The sequence below is a fragment of the Typopeltis vanoorti genome, chromosome 10 (genome assembly GCF_054136105.1).
Source record: "Typopeltis vanoorti isolate ZY-2024b chromosome 10, IOZ_Tvanoo_1.0, whole genome shotgun sequence".
Classification (NCBI taxonomy): domain Eukaryota; kingdom Metazoa; phylum Arthropoda; class Arachnida; order Uropygi; family Thelyphonidae; genus Typopeltis; species Typopeltis vanoorti.
In genome coordinates this window covers 29,680,878-29,698,541 of record NC_143558.1, presented here as the reverse complement: position 1 = coordinate 29,698,541, position 17,664 = coordinate 29,680,878, and the positions used below count along the sequence as shown (strand labels likewise).

At 33.5% G+C, this 17,664-nt stretch overlaps 1 protein-coding gene across 1 annotated transcript in view; it reads left to right on the top strand.

The window, feature by feature from the left end:
* LOC150102287 (putative methylmalonate-semialdehyde/malonate-semialdehyde dehydrogenase [acylating], mitochondrial) overlaps positions 1-17,664 on the top strand; it is a 110,703-nt gene that overhangs the window by 51,849 nt on the left and 41,190 nt on the right. The window contains exons 9-10 of the mRNA XM_090399642.1: positions 7,822-7,878; positions 16,519-16,578. Of these exons, the coding sequence (XP_090255768.1) occupies positions 7,822-7,878; positions 16,519-16,578 (117 nt within the window). The remainder of the gene's footprint in view (positions 1-7,821; positions 7,879-16,518; positions 16,579-17,664) is intronic.

The following is a 17,664-nucleotide window of genomic DNA, read 5'->3' as shown; positions in this document are numbered from 1 at the left end:
TTAAGCATTTCTGAGTGACTTCTTTCCAAGAGCTATTAATGTTTTCAATTGCATCTTTAATGGTGTAGTTTATTCTTTAATGGTAAAGAAAATGAAAGAGTTTGAGAACAGGAATCAAACCTTGGAGATTCAGTGGCAAACTCTGAAGGAAACATTGATTGATTCTGCCAGAGAGGCATGTGGTGAGGTTGTGTGCAAGGATAAAAAAAATCAGAACTCCCTGGTGGACACAGGAAGTTAAAGAGGCAGTGAAGGAAAAGAAGAAAGCATATCAAAAGTTCCTGGCAAATAAGTCGGCTTTTACTCTTACAGAATACAGAGACAAATGTAAGAAAGCTAAACAGTGTGTAAAACTAGCTAAACAAAAGTCATGGGAGGACTTTGGCAAGAATATAGAAAATAAATATCAAGAAGGTGGCAAAATATTCTGGAGGTTGTTGAAGAAGCTTAGGAATGGAGGAAAAAGTGCTGTAAAAGGAATTAGAGATGATAAAGGTGAAATGAAAACAGGAGAAAAAGATATCCTTGAAGTATGGAGTAATTACTTTGAAAAACTGCTAAATGAAACAAGCAGTGATGACAGCACAGTGATAAAAAACACTGACCAGGCATGCAGTCAGGAATACATATCCATACTTGAAGTAGAAAAAGCCATCAAAGGCTTGAAATGTGGAAAGGCAGCAGGAGTAGATGATATTCGACCAGAAATGCTGAAGTATGGTGGTATAAGAGTCTTACAGTGGCTGCACTGCATAGTTCAGAAAGCCTGGACAGAGGGAAGAATTCCCGATGATTGGAGTAGAGCTCTCATAGTACCCATATATAAAAAGGGAAATAAAACTGAATGTGAGAATTACAGAGGTATTTCCCTACTGAGTGTTCCTGGCAAGATCTATGCAAGTATACTTGAGAAACGGTTGAGAAGAATTGTGGAAGAAAAGCTTGGTGAAGAACAAGCTGGATTCAGGCCAAATAGAGGCTGTCAGGATCAGATCTTCACTTTACGACAAATAGTCGAGAAAGCATGGGAATATAACAAAGATCTGTATTTAAGTTTTGTTGATTTGGAAAAGGCATATGACAAGGTGCCAAGAGAGAAGCTATTCAATACGCTGCAGTTATATGGTGTCAATGGGGCATTATATCAAGCAATACTTAGTCTTTATTTGAATTGTGAGTCAGCAGTTAGAATTGAAGGAAGTACAGGAAGATGGTTCAATGTTAAATCTGGTGTGAGACAAGGATGTACATTATTCCCTCTGTTATTCATTATCTATATGGATCACATTATGAAGGAATGTGGTATTAAACCTGTTATCAAAATTGGAGATGTTAATGTCAGCTCTTTGCTTTATGCGGATGATGTTATACTTCTAAATAAATCCGCTACAAGTCTGCAAGATTCTCTGACTAAATTGAATAGCTGTTGTAATAGATATGGTATGAAGGTCAGCAATAAAAAGACAAAGACAATGAAAATAGCAGAATCATTGAAAATGTCAACTGTGTTGTGAATGATGAACCTGTGGAACAAGTAAAACATTTCAGCTACTTAGGCACAATTTTTACTGAAGATGGTAAACTAAATATAGAAATAGACAACAGAATCAGCAAAGCTGGTATCGTGGGAAGTCAATTGAATAAATTCATATGGAATAAGAAAGAAATTAGTCGGAACACTAAATTAGCTGTATACAAGACTGTGTTCAAACCAATTTTAACTTATGGATCTGAGAGCTGGGTCAGAAGTAAAACACTTGACCAAAGACTAGAGACCGCAGATATGAGAGTCCTGAGAAAGATTAGAGGCGTGAACAGATGGCATCAATGGCAATATCATATTAAAAATGAGGATATTAGGAAAGAACTTGACATTGTCAGCATCCAGGAATGCGTTAGCAGAGCTAATCTCAGATGGTATGGTCACTTAAATAGAATGGGAGAGGAAAGATTAGCAAAACCAGTGTTCTCTGCCAGGTTGGCAGGAAAACGACCCAGAGGAAGACCAAGATATAGGTGGATTGATACGGTACAAAGTGCCTTAGACGATAGAAATATAAGATCTGATAATGTTGGAGTCTTGACAAGTAACAGACTGATTTGGAGGAAAATTGTAGATAGGAAGTTAGTAATGATGTAATTTTTTCATGTAGTACTGTCATATCCTGTACACCCCTTGAGGGTACATGGCAGGAATTTGATGATGATGATGATGGTGTAGTTTTTCCAAAAAAAGTTTTAATTGACATTTGCTCTTTATCTTCTAGTTCAATTAAATTGCTTAATGTACCACACAGATAAATAAGTTTTAAATGTTGCTATTACTCCCTGATCCATCGGTTGAATCAGGGAAGTTATGTTTGCTGGAAGAAAGACAACTTTGACAGGAATGTATGTGTCTAACATATTAAGATCAGTAGGATGTCCCAGAGCATTGTCCAACAATAAAAGAACTTTTTCTTCAAAATTATTTCTTTGGCAATACCATTTTCACTTCTGGACAAAAAATGGTTAACAAGCCAATCAGTAAATAACTCCTTGGTAATCTTTGCTTTTCTGTTAGCTTTCCATATTACAGATAAATTTGTTTTATGTTACCTTTTAGTGCCCTCAGATTTTTCGAATGGTAAACTGATAACAATTTTAATTTAAAATCACCAGAGGCATTTGATCCAAAGAGTAACATTAAATGGTCTTTGGCTGCTTTGAACCCAGCTGCTGATTTTTCTTCAATAGAAATGAAGCTTTTTGATGGTAGCCATTTCCAGAACAAACTGTTTTTGTCAACATTGAACACCAAATTTGGTGAAAATTTTTCGTGTTCAATTATTTCCTTTAGTTTTTCTGGAAACTTATTCGCAGCTTCAAAATCTGTACGTGCAGCTTCTCCTGATAATTTTACACTATGAATTCTGGCCCGTTTTTTAAATTTCTCAAACCAACCACAAGAGCTGCAAAATTTTCTGCAATTTCTTCAGTTTGTTTAGATTTCAGGTGATTAAACAAAAAATAATGCTTTTTCTTGAATCACCATTTGAGTTAAAGGCATATGACATTGTGACATGTCATCTATCCACAAGCTTAACGTTTTCTCCATTTTTTCTAAAATTGGACTCCTTAAGCGAGTTAATTTTGCTGCTGTTTTATTTTTTCTCATTGACTAAGTATGGTTGTTAAAGTTGACTGCGCTAATCCTAAAGAATGTGCTGCATCGGATTTTCTTTCACTCCCTTTCAACACTCATCTCATCTTCCTTTTACCCTCTTTTACCTTGCAATGTTGAGGGTTTTATTAATCATCGGACCTCAAACCGTTCACAGGATAAGGTGGTCAGCTCTACACCCCAGTGTATCCTATGTCTGTAGTGTTGAGTTCTCAAGGCCGGTTTGCCTGCTTTGTGGGATGAAAAATCCCAGGATAAACTGGGGGAAAAAACCCTACTGTCCACGCCCAAGACCAGCTAATTTGGCTATGGAAGATTCTTCGGCTCCTCACGTCACTGGCGGGAATCGAACCTAGAACACTATATGACACGTTGTATGATATTTAATTTAGTTTCTAAAGAAATTGCTTTTCTTTTCCTTGATTCTGACATTTTAACTAAATGGGTAGAAAAACAAAATATCAATATTTAAAAAATCTACAATAATGCTATCAGAGAACATACGTCATTTATTGCAATGCACCACACTGAAAACACACCCTACGAAGTGTAAGCAACAACTAGATTAATGTGGATGACACGTGAAACTGTTAAAACAGACACACCCACAGCTTGGGTGTACGTGATGAGTCTGCATCATTTGCCGGATGTTGACCTTGAACTTTTAATATTTTTACGTAAAACGGGGGTTGAAATTGTGGACTTTGTTATATCGAGGTTTTGATACCAGAGGTAACGTTAACCGAGGTATAAATGTATATATATATATGTGTGTGGTGTGTGTGTGTGTAAAATCTGATATAAGCGTTTTTTCTTTGAAACAATACTGCAAAGAAGCTCTATTTTAAAGGGGTTTATATGACTTTTTTTTTATGTAGTAGAAAAATATGCACTGATAAATGAATAATACGGGTTTTTTTATCTTTACTTTGTTTTGAGGGCAATTTTCTTTAGGTGGAGTAGATTATAGTTATGCTGTTATGTGACAGGAGTGGATCATTGGTATTATTTGAATACTTTTGTGTATTAATACTGTTGATTTTGCTTGTGCATTTACTAATTATCAAATTCCTGATATGGGCCATAAAGATAAGTATAGGATACTAAAATAACGTTACAATAATGTTAAAATAGTGTTATAGAGCCTCCAATATTAAGGCTCTATATTATTATTGGGCTTTGAAGGCAAAGAATCTTAAAGGAAATACCTTTTGATCATTCTTTTTCATCACCAGATCATCCAAAGGTATTTCGTTGAAAGTTTATTTTTCACTTGGTCAGACTATAATAAATTTAGTTTGATCCTTTATCCAAGTATGTGCAAACTTTGTTTGCACATACTTGGATAAAGGATCAAACTAAATTTATTATAGTCTGACCAAGTGAAAAATTAACTTTCAACATCTTTCTCTAAATCCAGAATAATTTAATAAAAAGGTGGCACATTGTTTGGCAGCTCCTACAGGAGATGACCTTGCTAACGCTTCTGCCTGGTATCTCCACTTGGGCCTGGCTCCCACTGAAAAGACCTCAATAAAGGTCGAAACTAGTCTGGGTAGTGGCCCTTCCATTAATGCATAGCATTATACATATCCGCAAGGAGATGTGTTTTGCATTATGGGAGATACTGAGATAGGAGTGTTGGTAACTTGCTCCACCTTTGCAAGGAGTTGCCCGGTGTTGTACCACTTTACCCCAGTCCTGAAGATACTTTCAGGCGCAAACTTTGTTTTCTGATACTTGGATAAAGGATTAAACTAAATTTATCAAAAGGTATTTCCTTTCTTGATGTACACATCCAGCATAAGCAAACTGGATCGATTTCCACTTCTGTCTACCGAAAATCAAATTTTTCATGTCATTATATCCACAATTCATCAACTCACCATCCATTTCAAAAATATAATCCCTATGGCATGCAAGATTTGTTCTTCTGAAGAATCTCTAAACCAAGAATTGGATATTGTCAAAGAAACAGCCTCACTAAATAGATATAATCCAATAATACCCCAAAAATAATCAACCACTCTCCTGTAAAGCAATCCAAACAAGAAGAAATCCACAGGACTCCTATAACATACATTAAAGGCATCTCTGAATGTGTGGCAAAAATTATGAAAAAAAAAATCAACTCATTGCTACCTATAAACCCATCAACCAAATTGATAACCTTCTCCAAAAGGCAAGCTCTCACCAGTGATACTACTTGCCATATATAAAGTACCATGTTTATGTAACTTGACTTACTATGGACAAACAGGAAGATCTATAAATAAACGTATCTCTGATCATCAAGGCCACCTTTTTCTTATCACACCTCACAAATCTGGCCTTTCACAACATGGAATTGGAAATATTAACCACAGGATCCAATGGCAAAACTCTAAGCAGCTACTTAGATCCATATATAAGCATGAACGTTTATATAAAAAGTGCTGAAGCCCTACTTCATAGACCTAATATCAAATATAATGACTGCCTCACTATTCTAGAAGGTTGGGAAATTGTTATCCTCAATTGTATTAATTAAATCTATTTCTTATATATTTTAATCAATTTTAATTTTAGCCCAGTAGTTTTACTTACAACTGCACAAGCCCCAAAGGAGTGAGAAGAGGGTTTAAAATTAAAATTGTTATACTTCACAAAGGTAGTGATAAAGCTGAGGTTAAGGCTGTAAATTATAGCCAATCTGTTTTGCATCTGGAGTTGTGGTTAAGGTATCTGAGAGGTTGGTGAGAGCTGAGATATAGAATTTTGATAGCAGCAGTATGGATTTTTTAAATAGAGGTCATGTTTTACCAATTTGCTTACATATTACAACAAGGTGATGAATGCATTGGATAAAGAAGATGCATATACTATATATTGGTATACTTTGATTTTGCAAAGGCCTGTTAGATTGCCACACAACAAATTAGTAACTGAATTAGAACAGAGGATTAGATACTATATTAGTGAGTTGGGTATCAGATAAATATTAACCAGTTGTGTATGGGACCCAGAGGAAATTCACTAGTTGTTTGTCATGGGGATCAGTTTTGGGGCCATTGCTGTTTAACTTCTATATTAATGATATTGGAATAAGTTTAACTGGAGATATGCCACTGGTTGTAGCCCTGATTAAAGTGGGGAGAACAATGAAGAGTCAGCAAATGTGGCCTTAAAGGAGGATTTGAAGAGACTGTATGAGTGGAATTGCCAGTTCATTATTGCAAAATGTGAGGTTATGAAATTTGGTAGTCAAGAATAGGATGCAAAGAATATCCTTAGTGTGGAAATTTTAAAAGAAGTAGAGGAAATTAAAGATCTGGTAGTAGTGGAAGAAAGGAACCAGAAGAAGAATATGGAGATCATGTTGCACAAGTTGTGAAGTCATCACTTCAGATTCTGGCAGTGATGCAGAGTATGCAGAAATAAAGAAGTTATGCTTCCAATGTATAAGACCTTGATCAGGTCTTGTATGGATTATTATGTGCAGATTTGGTCACCTGGTTTTCATGGGAATGAGGATATATTAGAAAGTGTCAAGAGAAGATAAACTAAGGTAGTATATAGTCTCTGGAATGTGTGTGTGGGCATCCCTTGAAAACTATAAGAAAGATGAGCAAAGTAGTAAGGAGCAGGTTCTTTGCATGAAATGTGGTTGATGAGTGAAATGCATTGCCTGAGAGTGTAATGAATGCAGATGCAATGGATGAATTTAAAGCATGGTTTAATGAGTGACATTGTGTACCTTCCATGATGAGTCTTGACTCCATAGAAGTCTGTTGTTAATAACAATTAATAACGATGATGATAATGTGTGGGTGTACACTCTCCACGAACACTTACTTGTGTATGTATGTATACATACACACACACTAAATACTAAGCCAAATCTGAAACAATGAAATGAATTGTCTAGATCTGAATATATGAGGATAAGTCAAGGCATTTACAGTATTTAATTTATTTTATTTTTTGTTATTTTATTATTATTATTATTTTTTGATTGAGTTCACTGCTAAGTCCAAATGCAACCCTGAACAGTAAACTCCATTGTTATTATGTGAGCTATTGATGTTGACTAATTGACTGCAAGTGTTAATATAGCCATTGTTCCATTGATGTATATTTACACATGCAAAAGAACAGTATTCAGTGATATGTTTTTTGTTTATTTAAAATGTAAGGAGGCACAAAACTTTATTGAAGAACTTATAGCAACGTATAGCACTGATTGTGCTATAGAAAAATGTATATGAGTGAATTGGTTTATTCAAAAACAGCCAAACAGATATTGAAAGAAGAATGAGCAAGTGTAAAATACCATAGTTCCAGTGATCAAGATGGAAGATAATATATAATGACTGGCTTGCTGCCTAGATGAATTTTTTTGCTAGTATACAAAAACATTTATGCTGCTTGACCAAAGGTATTCCAAACTGGAAGATGGGTGTGTGGGGGGGATTGAAAAATCAAGCACTTATATCAACTTGTTATGCTCATATTAAAATTAGTATTATAGCAATAGAGAATTTATAACTTCTAACAAAATACTGTGCAGATGCTTTCTTATTTTCATACTAAGCTTGCATATGTGCTTTAAGAATATCCTCTAAAAATAATGCTTAGGTAGATTATGAAAACAATATTTATTTATGAAAATATTTTAGGGAAAATATATTTATGAACGAGGCTCACAGAAAGGAAAACGAGTTCAGTGTAATATGGTAAGTTGCATTTTTTAATAGTAATTAATTGTATTTGATTTTTCGCAGTGTATTTACAAATTGGCTTCAAAAATTTAGAATAAAATGAAAAAAGTGTATTTTTCTTCATTCACTTTGAAGTATTATAAATTGCTTTAATTAAATCTGCAAGTATTCAAGCATAATTTTAAAGACTTATATTGTCTTTAGGGGAAATTTTTCCTAGTGTGAATTACATTCAGTTTACTGTTACAAAAATTGTAACAGTAAAAACTGTTCATTAATGTAACTGTTTAACAGTTTATAAAAGGAACGATTTATGTAGAAGTGCCAATATTAAATGACCACGTGGGCTTCTTGGGTTTTACTGAAACAGCAGCAGTCTTGCTGTAATGTGTTAACATTCAACTAGTAGCCATACTGTTTAGTATGCTGAATGTTTACAGTAAATGTGTACAACTGGAATATGCCTCTGCATAAGTTAGAGAAATAAATCTTATTGGAAATGTACTCACCTTAAAATGAATGTAAAAGCCTTGTGGAAAAATTGTCCAAGTTGTTAGCTGCTCTCCAACCAACAAGCTGTTGGTTCAAATCCTGCCATGGGCATGGATATTTGTGATTGTGGTTATCTTTAAGTTGGAGATAAATTTCATTGTCCATTGTGAGACCAACACCTCTCTTATGGGAGGCTTGAAGTGGCTTGAAAAAGTTCCACTTGGGTCTCTAGAGCAGGGTTTCTGGACTATTTAAAAATAAATTTAAAAAATATAAATTTAAAAAAAAAAATAATAACTTTGGGTGGGAGCAACATAAAATTAAAAAAAAAATCATTATATAACTTTTATACATGTATATAAAATGTTGTACTAACTTTCATTGTTATTACTTTTACTGTAATAGTATATCAGTTATAATACTTTTACCATTATTTCATTTATTTATTGGTTGAATGGATTATAATATACTAAACAAATTAACTTTCTTTGTGAGAATAAAATGCAAATAAATTGGAAAACTCATATGGAAGAACTTGATGTTTATTTGTAAAATTTTTGCCTGTGTTTCACAGGCATCTTCGGTGCAAAAATGGAACAGCAAATAAACAATAACAGAAAAATTCTAAAAAGTGGCATCTTAGTAGCTAATTTAAGATTAAAAAAAGGTCAATATTTTCCTAATTATCCTAATAAAAATGTAATTATATATAATTAAAAGTCAGGAAAGATCAGCTGATTTAAAAAGTATTATATTTCACAAAGAAGATAAATGTGTAGACCATTGGATCTATTTATGTTAGGACAGTGGAGCAATGTTTTACGAGTATTTTTATAAAGTGTATTTATAGTACATGTGCAGATTTTAAATGTGTGATGCAAACAGGTTAGTATATTATTATTATTATTACATGACACTGCCAGGGAGTTCAAAGACTCATTGAGTGAGGGCACCTGCTCTACAACTTTGTCTTTATCCACTACACCAACACCATTTACTGCCCACCACCACTAGTATTTTCAGAGACAATCACAAACATCCGTGCCCCAAGCTGGATTCGAACCCACAGCCTTGGCCGGAGAGTGGATACACTAACCACTTGGCCAACCAGGCCAGCAGTATATGATATAATGATAGGATAGCATATCTGATAGGATGCTATTATAGGCCAGGGAATGTAGAGAATGCTGATTGTGAAATGTTTAGGCAAATTGGTTGGACATGTAAAAAGATGATCCTAATGGGAGACTTTAATTACAGGAATATAGAATGGTAAGAGTAGTAGTATACGGGAACAAGGAGAGTGAGTTTGTTGAATTTCTGAGGGATAAATATCTTAAGCAGCATATGACTGAAGCAACTACAGGCTTTAGTGTTTTGGATTTGGGGATAACTTCACAAGTTCAGTGATATGTTTTTTGTTTATTTAAAATGTAAGGAGGCACAAAACTTTATTGAAGAAGACTTATAGCACAGTATAGCATTGATTGTGCTATAGAAAAATGTATATGAGTGAATTGGTTTATTCAAAAACATCAAAACAGATATTGAAAGAAGAATGAGATTGGAGATGCTCCAGAAAAAGAGTGACTAAACAATATCAGGACTATGGAATGCTAGCTAAGAAGAGAGGTTGAAGAAATATGGATTGCAGAGTTTGGTGGATAGGAGAAAAAGAGGTGATATGATAATGTTTAAGTTAGTGAGGGGATTTTATCGGATTAATCCACAGGGGATTATAAAATGAGTAGAAGGTGAGAGGGGAAGAACCAGAGGCCATTCTTGGAAATTGTGTAAGAATGTGGTGAAGAGGAGTAGATTTTTAATAGTAGAAGAGTAGATTGAGAATTGTGAGTGGATGGAATGCATGACCAGAATATGTTGTTAATGCAGGGAGTGTTAAAGATTTTAAGATTCGTTATGATAGACTTGGTTGAATGAATGTCCTATGATGAGTCTGCTGACTCCATGGAGGGTATATTATTATTATTACACCCTTCATGGAGTCAGCAGACTCATCATAGGACATTCATTCAACCAAGTCTATCATAATGAATCAAAATCTTTAACACTCCATAAAAGCCAATATCTTATAGAAGATACTTGTTTTATTCCAGTGAACTCTATGCTTGATGGAGATATGTTCTGTGCAATGAATAGTGTGCTAAGTAGTGCTAGTTAAGAACACAGTGCACTCACATTAGACATTGAGATAAAGGTTTCTGTTGATTGCATGCTTTTTTTTTTTTTTTGAACCAACTGTAAGTGAACTGTACTCTAGAAATTTCATCAGATGTGCAATATGGCCTTCTGTGACCAAATTCTGTGATTTTATATGTTCAGATTGTAAATGTAGACAGACTTTTCACTGCTTATCCTTTTGATGAAATGCTTATCCTGAGGATTGGTGAGCAACTTCATGAGTTTTTACTTTTGTCATTCCTTGTCGTTCTGATGTATAACATTATTCAGTTTCTCTTTAAAGGTACCACATTTAGCTGATAAACTGGGAGTATATGACCAGATTGGCTTTATGCAATCAATCTAATGACATTGTGCAATAGTATAATTGGTCTCTGATATCATTGACTTTTGAACTTTTATGAAAGTCAGATATAGTGCCTTTTCTTCACAGCATTATGGCCTTTCACATTTTGATTTTCAGATTTCTTCAGCTGCAGTATGCTTAATTTTGAACTCCTAAAGTAGAAGTATCTGAATTAAATTATTTCTGTGACTTAGCCTTTTGATAATTTGATCCATAAAACATGAAAAAAGAAGATAAAAATATACATTCTTACAATTTGTGAATCGACCCTTGCATCAGAATTTCAATACTAACAGTTTCAGGTTTTACCAATATCCATGAATTTCTAAAAGTGTTCTCTTCTGCATTTAACAAATGTGCATGCCAGATGTAGTAGACTGTGGAAATTGAATTGGCAGCCAACTCAATATATGATATGATATATGATAATGATATGATATGATATGATAATGATATGATATGATATGATATGATATGATATGATTATGATATATGATATATGATATGATATGATATGATATGATACGACACGACACGACTCGACTCGACTCGACTGTAAATGGCCTAATATGAAAGGAAGATTGTAATACCAAAAAAATATTGAAACATCAGAAATATAAAGAGCAAATATTATCCTTATTAATAAGATGTAGAGACTCCCCTCCTCTATCACAGTATTATTTAGTCTGTATGGTAAACGTTTTGCATTTTTCTCACAAATTCTGTTATGGAGGTTGATTTTGGGAAAATTAACTTGCATTCTTCATTCAGAACTTTTGGGTTCTGTCAGTGATGTTACTTCACTGTTAGCCTCTAACTACACTCCCATAGGTTTTTCCACTTTATTCCATAAGTGTTTAGTCGGATTTAGATCAGGATGATAGATAAGCTGACTAGTCAATTATAGGCATGTTGTTATCTCAAACCAAACATAGTAAGATTTTGCCACATGATAAGACATGTTACTAGAAGAGGTAGGATCCTTCACTGTAGAATTCCACAAGTTCATGTAGTACACTTATCCAAAATACGGTGGCATTCATTGTTCTTTCATGATAGTATTTTAAAAAACAAGCAAACAAACAACAAAAAAGAAAAAATAGTGGCTCAATTCTATATCACAAAAAACATTCATATGCCATCACACTACCATCACTGTACTTGCATTACAGTTCAGACAATGCAATCTTCCTCATAGATCTCTATTTTTGCATCCAATAAAAATACTGTATTATAATTCATCACTTGTCCACATTTTCAGTCTTCTCCAGAATTTGCTTCTTGCAGCATAAACAGCACCACTAAGACTGTTGTGAGCCTGAACTGCTGTTGACTCTGTTACCATTTTAGTTCATACTGAATGTGGTACCTACTGATGTTGCCTGTATATTGTTAATTTTGCTTTATTATATATTCATAATCCTGTCATATAATGTAAATATGTTTTCCTGTAATGTTTTAATGTTTCACCTTAAATTTAATGTTACAGGTTCTATCCCCAGGCCTATGCATTTGGTGTTTCCCTATGCTGCATACTTGTCTTCTTTATACAGTTTATTAACCAAGCATATATAACAACACAACATATAGAACAAAATGATATATTAAAGAAATTATGACCTTTCTACTCACTCACATTCATAACCTTAAAATATTGGGTCTTTCGGTATTAAATGCAAGATATCTGCAGAGGTAGAAGGTAATATATTTTAGTCAGAGACTCAGACATAACAGAGAACTTGTTCTGAAAGTCCAAAACACAAATTTTCTACATTGATTGTTTTGAGCTAATGTAATATCTCTAAAGGGAAACAGCAGCAACGAGTTTCCTTGCAACTCAATTACTCAAGAAATTACTGTCCATACCTGTAATATCAATATATGCCTTATTTCAAGCATATTCAATTTCTGTTTAAAACAGGGACCAAAAAACATTAACAGTTGACTTCACAAAATTCAGCTATCTAGCACTGAAACAGAAAACAATTATTTTGGAACATTCCTGCATTTTTACTTGACATCTACCAGTTCCACCAACAGAGATAGCTTTCCATCTAATTTTCACTGAAAAGAACCACAAATTACAACAGTGAAGATACATTAACTTCTCGACAGGAATTTGAAAATAATAAAGAAAAATATAAGTGCACTATTTATTCCTTATATTTTTCTTTATTTCTTAAAGGGAATCATTTACAACTCTCCTTTATTTTCTGTTTTTCTAATTTCTCTCTCTCTCTCTTTTGTGTCCATCAGCTGTTCATTTCATATCACAGCAGAGCAGCAAACTTTATTCTCTGATTTCAGATATTTTGACTGATGTCACAATAATCAGGTATCACAAATAGCAAAGAAACCTTTTTCAGTAATGGTGGACTGGATATGTATATTTGTAGTGCGATGAAGTTTCTTTTCCACTTGATGACTATCTCAATGAATTCTGCATAAAAAACATTTAATTCTAATGACATAAAGTTATGTACATCTTGTCAATTCTTAATGCTGTTGATGAATGATAAGCTGTTTCCAGTGATTACTTAAACTATGAGGCATGTTTAGGCTTATCTGCCTCACTAGTCATCCATCAGTGGCAAAATGACAAACATTGCTGCTATATTTTTTTTACAATAGAATATCATTTTAACAAATATAATTTTATACATCTCTTATTTCACCTTTAATTAACTAAAATAAAAATACCTTTTGTAAACAATATAATATAAAGATATTTAAATATATTCCAGGAATTCTATCTTGTAATTTGCATATTCTTTGTATTGTGTATGCTTCTTGGAATGTATAACATACACTATTTTTACATAGAGTATATTATATCTTTGTCACTAATACCAGTGTCGTGATGTTCTCTTCTTCATGTTCGAATCCGCCATCTTGTTACAAGTCACTTTCATAAAAAAAAACAACTAATTGTAAATTGATCACCAATCCAAGGGTAGAGAAATTTCTATTATACTGCACCACTCTATCCTTAGATTAGTCTATATAAAATAGCAGGATCAATTCATAGTTAGTTAGCAGTCTCCTCATTCATTCTGGCCGAGGTATTTAATTTTCCACTTGGGATTCCCGCAAGATTCGAATTTTTATGAACGGTGCAATAAAAAGGAATTCAGGCAAACACAATAATTAGATTAACAAAATAAAACATTTAATATAAGCTATATAACACATACATAAATTCTACTTCTAATTTAAACAATAAAAACAAGTCAAACATTAAGCCAAGTCAATCACATTAGTTCAACCTTCCAAGCCTTCACATACACTTTCTCAGCTTCTGAGTTACAAAGTTCCTACACATATATAAATATAATGGAACTTCCTATCTAATCAGTTTTCACACACTTCTCAGTCATGCTATAAGTTCAAAATATCGCAGGCACTAATAGTTGAAAATATCTCTCTAACAATTCTTAACTTCAACTCTCAATCACGAAGAGTTTCCACAGTTGAGGTTAGGTTAAGCGTAGCGTAATTAACACTCAATTCTTCAAGCATTGAAATAATACACTAAGATAGTCCTTACCGGAAATAGTTCCTAGTACATCAAATACGTTGTGAGCAAACTTTTAAATTATTTTTATTTCACTTAAGAACACATCTACAAGACTTATCCACAGTTATAATTAAAACACTATCAATCGTGCTTCAGAAATCCAGACATCGACTGCAGGGTACTTCAACTATCCTTGTTACCACTCATAAACTAATTAAAACACTGTGCGGTTCTCCTTAGGGCAAATCGGAAATAAGCCGCAATTCTAGACCAACTGGGTTTATTCAGAATTCTTCCTTGAATGTCCAGCTTTTTATATTATCCGATTACAGCATCAATTTCCCTTTTATTATTACTGCTGGCTTCACTTTCAGCTAACTATAAAATTCACTTCATCCTTGCTCACTTATAAAAATTATCCTCTTAACTCCTGCCCTTAGGAACCTTTCATTTACTTCTACTTCTCTAGTTTATGCCCTTGCTTCCTTTCACTTCCAAGTTTCCCTCCCAACTCCCTCTTGTTACCTCTATATAATTTTTTTATTATCCTTGTCCTAGCTCACGCTCTGTTCCACTCGCGCTCGCTTCTTCATGCGTCTCCATGACAACAAATAAAATATAATAAAATTGAGCTATTGCATAACTCTAAACTTCTATAACAGAAATAAATAGAGAATATTTACATTTCAATTAATACGCAGTTAAAATTATCAAGTACAAATTCTATAATATTAACATAGTAATAAATAAAATAACTTAATAATATTTAATACAGTATTTTCATTATTAATACATATATCTTCGATTAATTAATTTAATATTAGACAAAATCAAGGTAGTTATATGAATATTTAATTGTAAAATAAGTGATTTACATTAAATAATATTTACAAGTTTTGCCTATGTGATGGAAGATCATGTTGGATTCTGAAACAAATAATTACTTCAATCTCTCTATAATTCAGAATCCAACACCAGCTTATTTTCATTGTTGCTATTGCTTCTGCTGAGCAAATTTTCAATATATATATATATGAAAATAACTATATTTTCCAAATAACTCACATTTTCTTCTTCGATTATTATTATTTATAATGGGTACTCAATGGAGTCAAAAGCCTCATCACAGGAGATTCACTTTATTCATTAACTCAATACCTGTCATACATCTCCTTAAACCTATTCACTGTTCGGGCACTCAAAACCACTTCTGGCAATCCATTCCACTTATTCCAATTCTCCATTCCACTCTCCGAGAAAAAGAACCTAGTCTGCACAACATCACTAAACACACTCTTGGATAGCTTCCAAGTGTGATGACTCATTGTTTCCCCCCTCCCTACTCATCTATTGAAAAATTTCTTTTGTGTCAATCTTATAGAATCCCTTTAGTAATTTATAAGTTTCTATCATATCCTCCTCTCTTTCACCTGTCAGAACTCTGCAACCCACACGTCCTCAGTCTATCCTCAAAGGAAACATTCCACAGATCTCTCACCATCTTGGTCACTCATCTCTGAATCTCCTCTCTACCATCTCTCAATCTCCAAGAAATGCAGGTGACCAAATCTGTGCACAGTAGTCAACATGTAGTCAAATCATAGCCTTATAAAGAAGGATAATAACTTCCCTATCTTTATTTGTCAGTATCTTCTTCAGCATCCAAGAAATCCTCTGAGCTATTTTGCCAGCTCTTGATATGGCCTCTAAATTTCGAATTTCTATTCACTATCAGCTCCAGATCCCTAACCTCATCAATTTCCCGTAAACTAGTACCATCAATATGATACGAAGTGTAATCTTTTCATCTCAAAGTGCATAACCTTACATTTTACAACATTGAATTGACAACCATTGTCTTTTGTCCACAATGCTAATTTATTTCATTCATACTGCTAGATATCTACATTACACACATTTATTTTTCATTTTCAAGGGTGATGAAATAAATTTGGTAATTGCTAAATACTAAGAAACTCAGCATGTTAAATCGATACCTTTATCCAAATGACTTCTGTTAGAACCAAATATTTAAAAATAAATGTAATCATTTTTGCATGAGATCTGCATGAAGACATAATTTTTCTTTGTTATTTAGGGAGCAAAGAATCATGGTGTGATTATGCCTGATGCTAATAAAGAACATACATTGAATCAAGTGAGTATGTTAGTGAGAAATTGTCATTGCGTATTATTAGTCTCAAAAATTTATTACTGAATATGGAGCATGAAAATATGATTAGTTGAATATGTTAAGGAAATGGCATTTCTTCAATGTATAACTGATATATATTTGATTTTGAATTTTAAACATGTTTATATCAAATAAACAAAAAGTTTAATTAAGAGTAGCAGAAAGACAAAACACACAATACATGTATATCGAAAATATGTGACTTCTACATTGATTCAAACACGATATCTTCCTGGATCTGACTTCCACTAATGAGACCTCAATAGAGGTCAAAACCAGTCTGGGTGGTGGTGGCGGCCCTTCCCATAATGTTTTTGCATTATGGGATAGTGAGGATTAATATGAAATCAGTAGCCTCTATATACAAATAGTGCAGTTGTGAAGATGCTTCACATACAAATTTTGTTTGTGTACACTTGGATAAAGGATTAAACAAGAAACAAATAATTTCTTGCCAAATATAATTGTATGCTCATTGTTGTGATGTGCAAAGAGTGCTTTGTGGACTTAAGAAGTTAAGCCATAGGTTAATAAGTGGCATCAGTCTGATATGGTGAATGATCAAGTTAAAGCTTTTTTTGTTTTATAGAAATTTTTATAATGTTTTAAAGTATGGAGCAGTGTGTTTGCATTAAATTTTGTGTTAATTGCAAAATATCTAGTTAAACATGTTATTTAGTCAGCATGGATTTGTTACAGGGTGCTCTTGTTTCAGTAATATGATTGCCTTTTATAATAAAGTGATGAGCAAACGATGAAGAAAAGCATATTCTGCTTTTTTTTACAAAGGCATTTGACAGGGTACCACATGAGTTTAGATGTCAGGTTAGTGAACTGGATTTGGGATTGATGAGTGTATGAGGGAGCAGTATCAAGGAAGCAGAAGGTTACAAGTGGGGTGTCCCACAGGGCTCAGTACTGGGACCTGTATTGTTTAACCTTTATATCAATGACATTGTTAGTGGATTGCAGGGGGATATTCAGTTGTTTGCAGATGGTGGGAAGCTGAGAAGGATTATTACTAATAGTGTAGCCCTGCAAGAGGATTTG